Below are 16,545 nucleotides of genomic sequence, written 5' to 3' on the forward strand. Positions count from 1 at the left end.
GGTCCTAGCCGACTGGGGGTCAAATCTGGAATAATGATCCAGTAGGTGTCATGGGGGTTGTGACACTGCTGCACACATGCCTACAGGACCGGGTCCACGACCATAGTGGTAGTCACTTGGTGGCTGATGATCTACTGAATGGTGTGCCGACAGACAAGTCTTTGTGATTGCAAATTTTGTTAAAGGAAATGGAGTTGTTGGGGTGATACACAACCCCACCATAAGACTCACAACTGACTGTCCTACTTTTGATTCATGTGAAAGATAATGACGTTGGTCAATCTTAGGGCTGAACCTATTGATCTTGGTTAGCCTTGGTGTTGTGCCCTTAGTTGGACTTATCGGCTTGCATCTTGATACTAAGTAAGTAGGCACCACATTGGTTGATTTCAAAGCACGTAGTTATGTGTGGAACCACGTGGTGAGGTCATAACAGTATACATGCATTATGTGGTCATTGAGAACACTATGACATGAAAATGGATGCCAGGTCCTTCCAAAGATAACACCTGAACATAAATGAAATAATGAATATTTATGATAAGAACTGGGTATACCGAAAAGAGTGTATGTTACTGGTTTTTCATCGGGTCTCTGGGTACACCATGATAGCGTATGTTACTGGATTCCCAGGTTCTGGGTACACTGGATCACAGTTTATGTTACCAGACCCATGATTCACTTTAGAGAGAGTGGGTGGTACACACTCCGTGGGACATTTTTGTGTTGTGAGAGCGAAGCGTCTCACCGGGTCTCCAATCCTCAGAGTTAGGGGACCAGGACCACCAGTGAATCCTAGGTGGTGGGTCCAAGTCTTCTGCAGAAGAGTTATGGGTGAATCTAATGTTAGTTCTTGCCAATTGGGGATCTCTCTCGGTCGATCACCGTGCCCCTTTTGGGTATCCGTACGGCTAGTTATATGGGTTAGAAGTAATGAACCCCCGTATAATCTCAGTCCGCTACGATGTCGAGTGCCTGTGCGTACCCACAGGGTAAGAATGAAACAAAGATTCAACACAATAAATGTGGTAATAACTAATGAGACAGATAGGGGTTCAAGTAGAACCAAACTTAGAAAATTGAAATCATATTAGACATGATAGCCTTAGAAAGAAAAGTATTTTTACATAAGTATTAAATCTCTGTTAAATCATAATTCATACATACTTGTTCACATGACACTGCACATATGTATTTTGGATTGTATCACTTACTCAAACAGTGGTAGTCTGATTCCTTTGTGGTTTACAGTTTTCAGGTGAAGCTATCAATGAACTATCAGAGTGAGAGCGGCGGCTTCAAGTAGAACCAAACTTAGAAAATTGAAATCATATTAGACATGATAGCCTTAGAAAGAAAAGTATTTTTACATAAGTATTAAATCTCTGTCAAATCATAATTCATACATACTTGTTCACATGACACTGCACATATGTATTTTAGATTGTATCACTTACTCAGACAGTGGTAATCTGATTCCTTTGTGGTTTACAGTTTTAAGGTGAAGCTATCAATGAACTATCAGAGTGAGAGCGGCGGCTTCATCGAGGCGGTCATGGAACTACTACTTCTCTGTTTTAAGTTTATGGACTTTGAACTTGATGTAATAAACTTTGTTATGATGAAATAATATTAAAGCTCTATGTAGCTTCCCATTTGTTTAATTGAATGTTTAAAAAAAAAAATTGTTGAATTTACATTAAAAACAAATGGGGCGTTACACCTTTAGTGCAACAATATGCATTTGATATACTTGACTTGCCTATGCCAAACACATGACTCTATTCTCAAGTCCAAGACCTTGATTTGTTGGTGAATGCCATAGTGTTGTTGATGCAACTCTCAAGTTACATCAACCTCTTCTCGCTCCATATGATCGACATGTCCTTGCCTATCCCTAGGTACTCTAAAACTATAAATCGTGTCAAATTAAGAAATTTGACAACCCTCTTATTGATACCAAACTGATGCAACACCTACATGGGACATGGGATGCAATCGCGTGCCAAAATATCAATGTATACATCTAGCATACACGACCTAAGAAAAAACTAATAAATGCCTAAACTAGACGAATAAGCCAACATGGCCTAAACTAAAGAAACATCACCGACTAACTCCAATGCTAAATACACAATCTAGGTAATGAGCCTGAATACTAAACGCACACGGATGCTCACACATGACAATGCAAAAATCAAAGAATATTAACTATGCTGAATTTTAAAGTATAGTTTTAAGCACCCAAAAGATTCGAATATACAACTAGAAGATGTACAAATATGATTTAAACATAATGTAAAATTATATCAAAAAATTTAGCTTTAGTAAATACATTTAAGTTTTTTGGGGCGTTTTACCAAACAAGTGGTGAGCTCCTCAAAAAATAGATTTTTGGCATGATTGCTCTTGTATTTTCAACACAAAAAATCTTGACAATTAAAAGAGATATCGTTTATACAAACTACGAAGATCAACAACATAAATATTCAAATTTAATCCATCTAAAATGCATATCAACATTCATTTACAAATTAGTCCAAAATCAATTAGAATTTATCAAAACTGAAATTTCAATAGACAATGTTTAAGCATTTCAACCCACACGAATGATTAGAGAAACAAATGAGGAACTTGTTCTAGCAACAAGTATATCTAAATCATTTAACATATAATTTTGTTATAACACAAATCAAATTTCCATAAAACAAAACAAAATTTGATTTAACTCAAATGAGTGACCAATCAAACATAGTATAAATGGATTTCAAGCAATCGAAAAAATGAGAATGAAAGGCATAGCACATGTAATACCTGTAAAATTTTTGGCAATTATTAAATCAATAAAAATGGATTTTATGTCTCAATTATAGATTTAATTTTATTTTTTTTGAATTATAATTTAATGTGAATGTTAATTTGAATTTGAATTTGAATATCAAGTTAATTTGGATTTCAATTTGTTTTTTATTTCATTTGGGTTTTAAAGTGAATTTGAATTTCATTTGAATTTGAATTTAATTGGATTTAATTCAACTTGAATTTGAATTTAATTGGATTTAATTCAACTTGAATTTGAATTTAGAATCGAGTTCAAATTTGAGTTTAATTAAATGTGATCTTGGATTTGGTATTTGAATTTAGATTTGAGTTTGATTTAGAAGTAATTCAGATTTAGATTGGAATGTGAATTTAATTTAAATAATTGAATCTAAAATTAATTAAAATTTAAATAATTGAATTTAATTTAAGTAATTCAGATTTAGATTCAATTTAGAATTAATTAAAATTTAAAATAAGAATTTAATTATGATTTATAATTTAGTAAATTAAATAAGCAATATTAAATAGGCAAGCAGGATCCCAAGGGTGGGACACCCCTCCCTATGTGAGCCCAGCCTACTTGGCAAAGACTTCTATTTTATAAGTTACTAAATTACCTAGGATTCTACCTTGATTTAAAAGTCCATAGTTGCCTATTTAAGAAAGAGGCTATGTAATTATAGACTCCATGGGTCAATAAATATCTCAAGGGGGTGGAACGTCTCCACCTACCACACTTAAATAAAAAAATAGATATAAAATTAAAAATTAAAAACTAAATAAGGTTAAAAATCTCAATTGGCTTGGGCTTTCATAAGCCAATTAGGAATCCAACTAATAGAAGGATAGAAAGACTTTCCTTAGATATTGAAAAGCCAAAGAGAGCCTTATTCTTGCCCCCTTCTTTCTTTATTTTGTTCTCTTTCTCTCTCTCCTTATTTTCTTCTCTTCTTCTTCTTCTTTCTCCTCCCTCTTTCACGCCCCCTATTGGAGGTCTGGAAATGGTGTGGAATGTTCTTTATTGTTGAGAAGAAGGTGGTGCAGCCTAGAGAATGAAGAATACATTAATACAATTCTATTTTTTAGTGTTTTTATTTTGTTTTTGGCTCTCAAGGTATGTATAATCTATCCATTAGAGTGTATATGATGCTAAGAAGCATGTGCATGATGAAATGAAATCTCTAGATGTATATTATCTAAAGTTTAGCCTAGATCTACCTTAGATTTGGAACATTTTAGAGTATTGAGGTTTTAATTTACCGAAATTCATTTTTGGGAAACTATTTTTTTGGAAAAACATATTGGAATTATGCTTTGTATTATATCTTTGTATATTAGGATACTGAACATGATTATGCATGGTTTCAACATGATTTTGTGGTTTAGAAATCTTATTAGAGGTTTTCAAAAATTTGAAATCATTTTGAGATATCAGTTTTGCCAAAAAACATAGTTTCTGAGGTAGAAATAATGGATTTAATATATGATTCAAGATATGAATGTGATCTTTGTGCTTACGACATGTATGAATGTGTACATGCATTTTTATGATGAGTTTTTGTTGAATTAAACAATGAATATACATGTTTTTGTTGTTTATTTTATGAAAAATATGAAATAAATGAAGTATTTATGTTAAAAGCGTGTTGTCTTGAACTTTTTATTCTAACAAGTCTGAAAGAATTATTTGGTTCTAAAATGCATTGAATTAAAAAATTCTCAAATTTTAAAGGGATGTTTCATAGATATAAAAAAAAACTCAAAAAGAATTTGGGTTCGTTTGAGGTTTGGATTGGGAAATATGACCTCTGCGAGTCAGAATAGAATTTCTATCCTGGCATAAATTCTATAATAACTGCATAATTTTGCTGATTTTATTTCTCTCAATCTGCTTTACTTTATAGATTGAAGTAGACACAATAAAAAATGTGCACAAATTCATTATGATTTGTCAATTAAAAATTACAAAAGTTGATTCCAGAAACTTGAATTTTATAGAACATAGTTTGTCCAAGAATAGAAACAAGCTATGGTGCATGAATTTTAATTCTCAGATGAGATGAATTTTAGACCTAATTTATGTTGAAGATTTTTTCCGACACACCTAGCTAACTACAATAAAATTTATAGAATTTATTTCATTTTATAAATTCGTGAGCTGGTGGTTCTTCATTAAAGCCAAATGAGATAGGTCTGTTTTGTAAAAAAAAAAAACAATTTCAGTAAAAGATTTATTTTCTTCTATTTTTTATTGAGATTTGACCCAAGTTTTCGACTGTAGATAGCTAACACAACTGTGCATCTATTGTAAAAAAATTAAATTTAAATTCATTGTATTTTGGACATTACAAAATTTATACCGACTAATAAATTTTGTTTATGCAGTTTTGAGTTGGAACTCTTGTTTGCATTTATTTCATGGTTCAGAAAATGAACCAATTGAACATGAATGATGTTTAGAACTAAACCAGATGAATACACTACTGGTTAAGGTATAATGTGTGGTCCTAAACATGTTTTCTATTTATGAAATCGGTTGTAAACATATAATTGTGTATATGCTGTAATTTTTTATTATAATGATAAATGACTACATGATGTGTTTACATGCTTAAATGAGATATGACATACAACATTATAACTTGACATACAATATGTGTTTATCATACATAATATGAAGTTATAATATGCATCGTGATGAGAATTATTGTTGAAATGTGACATAAGACATGATACACTTGATTGAATAATTGAACGCTCATGAGTGAGCTTATAGTTTAAGGAATCGATTAGTGCTTTGAGTGCATGAATTGATATCTTTCATATGCCTATATGGATGTGTAGTAAGACATGGAGAGACATAATTATACATACTGATTAATGATGTATGATTCAAGAAACCAATCTGGTGCCATGTGTGCACAAATGTATATATGAGGCCCTATGATATTTTATGCGGTCGGGCGTGTGAGGCATGCAAGCACACTAGATCACTCAAGTGTGAGCATATGATTGTTGAGAAATCATAAGGTGTTGATAATGCACAAAAAATATGAACAAGTTTAGTTAACCTATGACTTTAATAAAGATAAACCTCTTGGCAGATCTAGGTACACTTTAAGAGTGTATCTTACTAGATAAATCCGCAGATTTTGGGTACATTTGTATGGTGTATGTTACCAAATATCTAGGTCCTAGGTATACCTTAAAAAGAGTGTATGTTACCATTGTTCCTTGAGACTTGGGTATACCTTGAAAGGAGTATATATTATTAGTTTTCTTTGGTCTACCTTAAAGAGGGTAGGTTATACAAAACTTTGTTAGACATTTTTTGTATTTTTTAGAGCAATGGTGTCTCACTTGGTCCCAGACCTTAGAATTAGTGAGCCTGAAATACCAATGTATCCTAGGCGGTAGAACCCACGACTGCCGCTCTAGTAGAGAATGCATCCTGAATTATTTTACGCTATTGGGAGAACTTCTCTCAATTAGGTATTGCTCTCAGTGGGCTTTAACTTGGTCAGTCACTCAAAAAATTAAAATACATTGCATAATAAACCCTGAGTGGTCTGGTTTTTGTATGTGGTATGTCTTTGAGTACTTGATATAGTTGGTAGACGAGAAACAATACATTAGTTGAGTAGGTTCACCTCTCAAAATATGAATTTGTTATATTTATGTTAATGCATGCAATATGATGATGCTTTTATATTCTAATTTGATGCTGCATGAGTTTAATTGTGATAGTTATTCATGAGAATGATGTTTGCTATACTACTTTGTGTATGCTCTAAACAATGTTTGATTTCATGTTGCTTAGTTCATATATGCATACATGTTTAGTGTGTCACATATTAAGACTCGTTGTAGTCCCCTGCATTTTATACAAATACACGTAATAAGTGAACAAGTTGGAGCGGTTGTAGGATGTTGTGGGGGTGCCATGTGAACCAACAATTTGAGTCTCAAAGATTTTTTTTGGATTAATTGATTAGTAAATTTAAGATCGATTGTATAAACATTTGTGTATTTGATAAATGCTTTAAATTGATGAATGGTGATTTGTTTGAATACCTGTAACTCGCCTAAGATTTTTTTCAAAATTAAAATGATGATTTTATTGTTTATAAAAGAGTTTCTTGTATGTAATGTAGTCAAATTGGTTTGTATGTGGTAGTTCAAGATTGGATTTGGTTCTAGTACTTGGCACAATTGAAGTGTGACCCTTGGTAAGCTCATTACACTACAAAAAAATAGTTGATTAGCGACGGAATTTAGCGACAGAGTTATATCGTCGCTACTTAGCGATGGATTAACGAGAGAAATGAATCCGTCGCTATATTTGGAGAATTTTACGAAACTAGCGACAGATTATATTCTCTCGCAAAATCCGTCGCTACATAGCGACGGATTGTGCGAGAGAATATTTTGCCGCAATAAATACGGCAGTTAGCGACGGCTAAAATTCCGTCGCAAAATAGCGACGGAATATTTTCTGTCGCCTTTTTCGTTTTTTGAATTACGATGGCTTAGCGACGGAATTAATCCGTCGCGAAATGTCGCATTACCCCTAATCTCAGCCCTCTTTTCCCTTTCTCCTTTCGCTGCTCCCGCCCGCCGCCCTCTCCCTCCTGCCGCCCTCTTCCTTCGGCCGCCCTATCCATCCCCGTCGACCTCTCTGCCGGCCCCCACCGTTCGCCGGAAGTCGATCTCCGTCAACCTTCCGCCGCCGCCGCCCGGAGCAACCGCAGGTATTTCCGGGCCCCCACTGTTAAATGGATTGGGGGTCGACCCCCTGCGTTTTTCGGCAGGGGGTCGACTCCGCCAGGCGGTCGACCCCCTGCTGTGTCCGGCCGGGGGTCGATTCCCTGCCGTGTCCGGCCGGGGGTCAACCCTGGTAGGGGGTCGACCCCCTGCCGTGTCCGGCCGGGGGGGGGGGGGGGGGTCGACCCCCCGCCGTGTCCGGCCGGGGGTCAACCCCGGCAGGGGGTCAACCCCTTTTGATGTTCGGCAGGGGGTCGACCCCGGTAGGGGGTCAACCCCCTGCCGTGTCTGGCCGGGGGTCAACCCCCTGCCTTGTCCGGCAGGGAGTCAACCCCTTGTCATGTCCAGCAGGGGGTCGACCCCGGTAGAGGGTCGACCCCGGCAGGCGCTCGACCCCGTGAGGGGGTCGACCCCGCCAGGCGCTCGACCCCGTCAGGGGGTCGACCCCGGCAGACGCTCGACCCCGTCAGGGGGTCGACCCCGACAAGGAAAAGCCCTTTCCCATTGCACCCTCTCCTTCGTTGCGCTCGAGTTCAACCCTCACACCTCTCCATCCAAAGCCTCTTGAGCATCTCCCATGTCCGTCGGAGCCTCATCGAAGTCACCTACATGTGCCTCCAATTGCCAGAGCCACCTCAACTAATCTTCCACAAGAGCTGAGCCCCATTGAATGCTCAGTGGGGCCCCTCCACACCTCATTTTTCAAACGGCGCTGCCCATTAGCAAATTTAGTCACAATTCCTACAAATATGATATTCGTGGATCCATATCCGCCCAAGGATGAGTTGGCAGGATCCTATTGTCCTAAGTTTGAAAGGGTTTTTTTTCATGGTGACTTCATTTTAAAACATCATTTTTTTTGTGCAGATTTCTCAACGGAACTCGCTTGTGCCCCGCCACCCATGGTAAGTAAATGACAAAAACAATGCAAATCGGGTAAATACCGTGGTGAGTAAGTGATGCAAGCGTATCACATGTTATTTAATTTATTAGATGTAACACTTTATTGTTCACACACTCACTTAGTTGTTGATATTTAGGGTTGCTTTGTTGGAGTTCGGAGATCATGCTGAGCATGATTTTAATGTAGGAATATAGAAGTGTTCTTATTTTTGGAGTACGGAGTCCATGCTAAGCATGGTAGTAGTTAGTGAGATATTGAAGTGTGTTTGCTGCAGGTACATGTTTGCCATTTGTTTGATATGAATGATTATGATGTATTGCAATGTTTGATGTAATTGTATTCATGCTTGCATGTAGTTACTTTCAATTTGATTTTGACTTCCATGTGAAATTTTATAATAAAAGCATGCTTCAAATGATTGTATCGTGTCATTAATAGTTTGCACATGAAAATATTAAGTTATTAATGCATGCATCAAAATTCTTGTTATTGTTTGACATAGTATATTGCATGATAAATTTGATATTTTCTTCATCGTAGCATTCTGATTGTTTTTTTTTAATTCGTTAGGATACTATTCGTAACATCATACGACAGAATGACTGCAAACCGTGAATGGATTTACCGTAGGATAGTGGACAATGAGTTATCGCATGAATATATGGATGGTGTTGACAGTTTTATTGAATTTGCAACGGCAAGTGTCAGTACAGTGGATCCTACAGGTCAGATTAGGTATCCCTGCAAGATTTGTAAGAATAATCGATTTGTAGAACCTCATAGCGTTAGACATCACCTATACAAGAAGGGTTTTGTGAGTGATTATCAGAATTGGATGTTTCATGGAGAAGAATTTAGAAATGATTTTGATGCACGGGTGAATGTGGTGCACGATAATCCATATACGGATTTGATATTTGATGCCGCAGGAACAGAACTGGGTTCTGCTATGAGTTCTAGTGATGTAAGAACTGCCGTAGATGAAGAATCACCAAACGATGCAGCTAGTAGATTTTATGATTTACTTAGAGATGCTGATGCGCCACTTTGGAACGGTTGTGAGAGTCACACTATTTTGTATGCAGTTCTTCAACTAATGAATTTGAAGTCCGAGTATAATTTGAGTCAATCATGTTTTGACCATTTGTGCATGATTGTGAAGAGTATGTTGCCCAAAGATGAGAAATTGCCACAAAATTTCTATCGTGCGAAAGTTATGGTCAACGCTCTAGGTATGGGTTACAAAAAGATTGATGCTTGTTCAAATCATTGCATATTGTATTTCAAGGATCAGGAAAACGACATATCATGCCCGTCATGTGGGCATCCTCGGTTCAAGCCAAAGACAAGAGGCAATGGTAGCACGAGATCAAAAGAAGTTTTATACAAGTCGCTCCGCTACTTTCTTATCACTCCTAGATTGCAGCGATTGTATATGTCTTCAAGAACAGCTAAACACATGAGATGACATGCAAATAAAGTTCAACATGATGAAAACAAGATCACGCATCCTGTTGATGTTGAAGCTTGGAAGCACTTTGATCGTACTCATCAGAACGTCGCAATGGAAGTGCGAAATGTTAGACTCGGTCTATGTACAGATGAATTTAATCCATTTGGGGGTAGATCAACTCCATACTCATGCTGACCAGTATTTGTAACTCCATACAACCTTCCACCAAGCTTGTGTATGAAACATCTAAATCTTTTCTTGTCTCTGTTGATCCCCGGTCCGACCTCACCTAGCCAAAATCTTGATGTATATCTAAGGTCATTGATTGATGAACTAAAAGTACTGTGGGATGACGATGTTACCACGTATGATGCCCACAAAAAACAAAATTTCAACATGAAGGTCGTTGTTCTATGGACAATCAGTGACTTCCCTGCATATGGTATGTTATCTGGTTGGAGCACACATGGGAGGTTGGCTTGTCCGTACTGCATGGAGGATTCCAAAGCTTTTAGATTGAGGCATGGAAGGAAGCCTTGCTGGTTTGAGTGCCATCGTCGATTTCTACCCAGCGATCATCCGTTCCGACGTCAAAAGAATGCATTTAAAGCAGGCACAACTGAAACGGAAGGTCCATCCTCAAGATTGTCCGGCATAGAGATTCTAAGAAGATTGCGATACTTTCCAGATGTATTAACAGATGCCCGAAGTCCTACACCCTTCCGTGGATTTGGGAAGGATCACAATTGGACGAAAAAATCTATTTTTTGGGAACTACCGTATTGGCCGACCCTATTGATACGACATAATTTGGATGTGATGCATGTAGAGAAAAATGTGTTTGATAATGTGTTCAATACAGTAATGAATATTAAAGAAAAAACGAAGGATAATCCGAAGGCCCGTATGGATTTAAAATTAATATGTAAAAGACCAGAATTGGAACTCAAAGAGTATAATGGCAAAGTACTGAAACCAAAGGCGAAGTACATGCTCGAACCTGATCAAATAAAACATGTATGTCAATGGTTGAAACAACTGAGATTTCCAGATGGATATGTCTCTAACATTGCTCGGGCTGTGAAGATTGACGATGGACAGTTATATGGGTTGAAGAGCCATGATTGTCATATCTTTATGCAACGATTGATACCCCTAGCATTCCATGATATGTTAGACAAACCTATATGGGGGGTACTGTCTGAGTTGAGCGGATTTTTCAGAACATTGTGCGCATCGGAGGTCGTTGTATCAGATGTAAAGAATCTCGAGGACTCTGCCATCACCACTGTTTGTCTGTTAGAAAAGATATTTCCGCCAGCATTTTTCGATGTTATGGAACATTTGATCATACATCTGCCATATGAACTAAGGGTTGGTGGCCTTGTGCAATATCGATGGATGTACCCATTTGAAAGGTATATGTTTTTTTATATTTGTCTCTTTAATGACAGATATTTAAAATTTGAAATGTATATTCTTGTCAGATGCATGTTCGACCTAAAAAAAAAGGTTCGTAATAAAGCAAGAGTAGAAGGCTCTATTTGTGAGGCGTACACTTTAGAAGAGATTTCAAATTTCTCATCTATGTACTTCGAACCTCATATTCCAACACGTTACACATGCCTGCCCCGTAACGATGATGGAGAACAAGTAACTGTAGCTGACAAGCTGTCGATATTTCAACCACTTGGGCATGCATTTGGTAGTTGCCGATCAAGGCTATTGACAGATCGAGAGCAAGATGCAACACACATCTATATTCTTTTTAATTGCTCAGCGATCGACCCATACATCGAGTAAGTATATGTATATGCAACTCAATTATAAATCCTTTTATGTTCTATATGTGGATACATGGCTCGGTAATATAAGTATTTGTGGTTTGCAGACGATTTGATCTGGAGTTGCAAAATGAAGTTTCACATCTCACTGATGCAGAAGTACAAAAAGAACGTGAAACTAAGTTTGTGGAGTGGTTGAAACAGTTGGTAATGAAGCTAACATAAATTTTGTATTTATAAACAACACTAAGTTACTTAATTGATCGTGATCACAAACATTGTTTATGTCTGTGCGTAGGTTCGCCATGGTGATGTTAAAGATCAAGGAATATGTGATTTAGAAAATTGTCCGACCAAAGTTGTGCAATGCTACAACGGGTATATCGTAAATGGTTATCGATTCCATACAAAAGACTACAGTATAAACAAATCAACGATAAATAGTGGCGTGTGTGTCAAGGGTAGCAGCTACGATGAAAATGAACATGATTACTACGGTGTTATAGAGGAAATAATGGAGTTGACTTACTTAGGCATGAATAACAGGGTTACGATATTCAAGTGTCATTGGTTTGATCCAACTGCAACAAGACTCGACAAAGCTTCAGGCATTGTAGAGGTGAATCATAAATCCAGGTTTGGAACATATGAACCATTCATATTAGCCTCGGAAGCTCAACAAGTTTATTATACTTCATATCCGAGTATAAAAAAGTCAGATAGAAATGAATGGTGGGCAGTTTGCAAGGTGAAATCCAAACTATACCCCGAGTATGATCATTTACAGGAAGATGAGTTAGCTGAAGACAGTGATTTCTATCAATCAGATGATGTCTATGACTTCGCTTATGGTCACGATGTTGCGCATGATATGCATGTCATATCTCCATTGGCCGATGAAACATTCATAGAGGAATGTGATTCAAATGATGTACCAAGTGGATGGGCAAACAATGAAGAAGAAGAAGAAGAAGAAGAAGAAAGTCAAACTAGTGACGAGGAAGAATTCTCAAGCTAGTGAGCAAAATCTTATACTACAAACCTCTATTTAAATGCATTGTAATACTTGATGTGAGTTGTATTGCAACACTTGGTGTGAATGATTAAAAATTTTATTTGAATGTATTGTAATACTTGATATGAATGATTCAAATGCATTGTAATAATTGATGTGAATGGTTTCAATTATCTGAATGTATTATAATTTATGCAACGAATGATTTGAATTAGTGCAATACTTGATGTGAATGATTTGAATTATTTGAATGCATTGCAATGCTTGATGTGAATGACTTGAATGCATTGTAATACTTGATGTGAATTATTTGAATGTATTGTATAACATATGTTATTTGTTAGAATATGGTTCGTGGAGGTTATAGTGGTCGCTCATCCAGTAGTAGCCAGGCTCAGCCTTCATCTTCACGGGCTCCTGTGATAGGTATATCATATAACTAATTGGATGCTTGATTAGTTCAAATGCGCATTCTGAGAATTTCTAATGTATTTTTTTACAGATGATGTTGCGCCTGTACACGACCCACCTACACCAGTTGATCACACAAGTCAACAGCCAACACAGGAAACAGGGTCTTCTCAGGCTGGCACAAGAAGACTCATTCGAATAGTGTATATCGATAATCGACCATAAGTATTTTGTTTTCAATTATTGCATATCTTTTAAATATTTTATATTGATATTTACTGTGTAACAATTCATGTGCAGCACGAGGTTTGAGCCACAAGAAGTAGTACGGGAGATTAGGAATTCACTTCTTCAACATCTACCAGGACTAGTTGCTCAATGGAAAGAGTACCCAAAGGAGGTGTTAGACAGATTGTGGTCCTCATTCATGGTATACAGTTGTTCCTCATAGTTAATGTGTTTCATATTTAATTTATTTAAGCAATGTCTACTAACTTTCTGAAAATATTTGTAGGCTTCGAATCGCTTCGCAACTACGGTGGAAGAAAATGATGCAAGGAAGGTGTGGCAGAAGGTGACTGCCAATCAATTTGCAGTCATGCTGCACACTATGAAGACTGCAGCAAAAAAAGCATCTGGCGTAGTAGATGATTCATTACTATGGAAGGGCCATGGTCCTATTACTATCAGGAGAGATTATTGGGATGAAATGTGCGATAAGTAGGCGGGAGATGCATTTAGAAATCGCTCTACGAAGGCTGCACAAAATCGATCGAAGATGTCCGAAGCTCATCTACACACAGGTGGATCTAAGACATTTGGGAGCCACCTAAAGAAAATGGTAACTCATCAATATATAATATTAATTTTATAAGTATTGTTGCAAACTTGTGTACTAAATCTTTTGTCATTTAACTTCACAGGAAGCAGAAAAAGGAGGCAGTGTACCATATAAGGATGTGTTTGTAGAAACACATAAACGGAAGACCACGGGAGTCTTCGTATCAGAGAAGGCGAGAACGACAACGATATATATTAATTCTATTAATAATCATTGCAATATATATGCAAGTTATCATAATGTTATCATTAATTATTAATGAATACTTTAAACATTATTTTGTAGGAGGCATATGAGCAACAGATGGTAGAGCGATATGGCGATGACGCTACTCAGCATCTATCATTTGATCCTACAGCATGGGTGACTGCAGCAGGTGAACCCAAAAAAGGTCGCGTGTTCGGGTTTGGGAGTAATATGAACACTTCACCAGTTATTGGTTCTTCCAGTTACGGCTCACCGACTTCTTGCGTCGGCATAAGCTCCAAGCAGCCGACTATTCTTTCCGGTGATGATGTACGCCAGATCATTAATGAATCACTGAATAACTACTTCCAATACACCGTCGCCCCCTTTCTCCGAAATGAGATCAAGGCCGCTGTTCAGGATAGGGGATCTTCGATTCCAGGTCCCTCTCAGGTATAATCACATATTCAGTTTTTTGTCTGCCTTAGAACACATATGAGCATAATCGAATCACATATATAACTTTTTGCCTGCCTAAGAACACATATGAGCATGTTATAATCACATATTCAGTTTTTTGACTGCCTTAGAGCACATATGAGCATGATATAATAACATATAGAGTTTTTTTATTGCATTAGAGCACATATGAGCATGCTATAATCACATATAAAGTTTTTTTGCCTGCCTAAGAACACATATGAGCATGATAGAATCACATATAAAGTTTTTTTGAATGCATTAGAACACATATGAGCATGCTATAATCACATATTCAGTTTTTTGACTGCCTAAGAACACATATGAGCATGTTATAATCACATATTCAGTTTTTTGACTGCCTTAAAGCACATATGAGCATGCTATAATAACATATAAAGTTTTTTTATTGCATTAGAGCACATATGAGCATGCTATAATCACATATAAAGTTTTTTTGCCTGCCTAAGAACACATATGAGCATGATAGAATCACATATAAAGTTTTTTTGACTGCATTAGAACACATATGAGCATGCTATAATCACATATTCAATTTTTTGACTGCCTAAGAACACATATGAGCATGTTATAATCACATATTCAGTTTTTTGACTGCCTTAGCACACATATGAGCATGCTATAATAACATATAGAGTTTTTTTACTGCCTTAGAACACATATGAACATGCTATATATCATTTATGATAGAATCACATATAAATTTTTTTGCTTTGCCTGCCTTAGAGCACATATGAGCATGCTATATTCACATATTCAATTTTTTGACTGCCTTAGCACACATACGAGCATGATCGAATCACATATATAGTTTTTTGACTGCCTTAAAGCACATCTGAGCATGGTAGAATCACATATAGAGTTTTTCTAGATGCCTTAGAACACATATGAACATGCTATAATCACATATTCAATTTTTTGACTGCCTTAGCACACATATGAGCATGATAGAATCACATATATATATATATATATATATATATATATATATATATATATATATATATATATATATATATATATAAAACTTTTTGTCTGCCTTAGAGCACATATGAGCATGATAGAATCACATATAGAGTTTTTTTATTGCCTTAGATCACATATGAGCACATGATAGAATCACATATAGTGTGTAATTTATTTCATTATATTTTGTTTATCAATACTGACTGTTCTTTTCTTGTGTAGGCTGCTAGCGATAATCAGCGTAGTGGAGCTGAAGGGACAGATAAAGACAATGAACAAGAAGACGCACAAAATCTTGGCGATGATTAGAGGACTGTGTTGAAGAAGTTCTATTTTTTTTTATGTTTCCTAATTGTAATTGTTGAATTGTAAATAATTAAACTTCTTAATTTTAAGGTGGAACGATTAATTGTTGTAGATTCTTGTTATATGAAATTTTTTGTGTGGTTTGTTTTTTATTTACAGGAAATATAAATTGTACAGGAAATAGAAATTGCTCGGTATTTAATTTTCAAATAATTTTTTTTTTATTTTTTTTCGTGTTTGCGACGGATTAGCGACAGAACCATCCATCGCTATTCATATTAATCTAGCGACGGCATAGCGACGGAAGTAAATCCGTCGCCAAGCCGTGGTCGCCATTTAGTACCGGCGGATTGGCGACGGAATATAGCGCTCATTATTCCGTCGCAATTAGCGTCGAAATATTCGCAACGTAAGCATACTGTCGCCTCGTTGTCGCTAATCCGTCGCTAACCATGTTAGCGACGGATTAGCGATGGAATGTGGTCGTCGCTAATCTACTGCTTTGTTGTAGTGTTACATCATTACATATTAAAATGAATGTTAATTTTTTTTTTTGATATTTTCGGGTTAAAATTTTTTAGTGTTATAGCT

At 36.5% G+C, this 16,545-nt stretch overlaps 1 protein-coding gene across 1 annotated transcript; it reads left to right on the forward strand.

The window, feature by feature from the left end:
- The first annotated feature begins 14,404 nt into the window (after positions 1 to 14,404).
- On the forward strand, positions 14,405 to 16,106 carry LOC149815788 (uncharacterized). Its single transcript, XM_089989566.1, has 2 exons — positions 14,405 to 14,634; positions 15,871 to 16,106. Exons 1-2 carry the CDS (start codon positions 14,413 to 14,415, stop codon positions 15,955 to 15,957), a joined length of 309 nt encoding a protein of 102 aa, XP_089845692.1. The 5' UTR covers positions 14,405 to 14,412; the 3' UTR covers positions 15,958 to 16,106.
- The last annotated feature ends 439 nt before the right edge of the window (positions 16,107 to 16,545 follow it).

The sequence above is a fragment of the Nuphar pumila genome, chromosome 15 (assembly GCF_984573655.1).
Source record: "Nuphar pumila chromosome 15, dmNupPumi1.hap1.1, whole genome shotgun sequence".
NCBI lineage: Eukaryota > Viridiplantae > Streptophyta > Magnoliopsida > Nymphaeales > Nymphaeaceae > Nuphar > Nuphar pumila.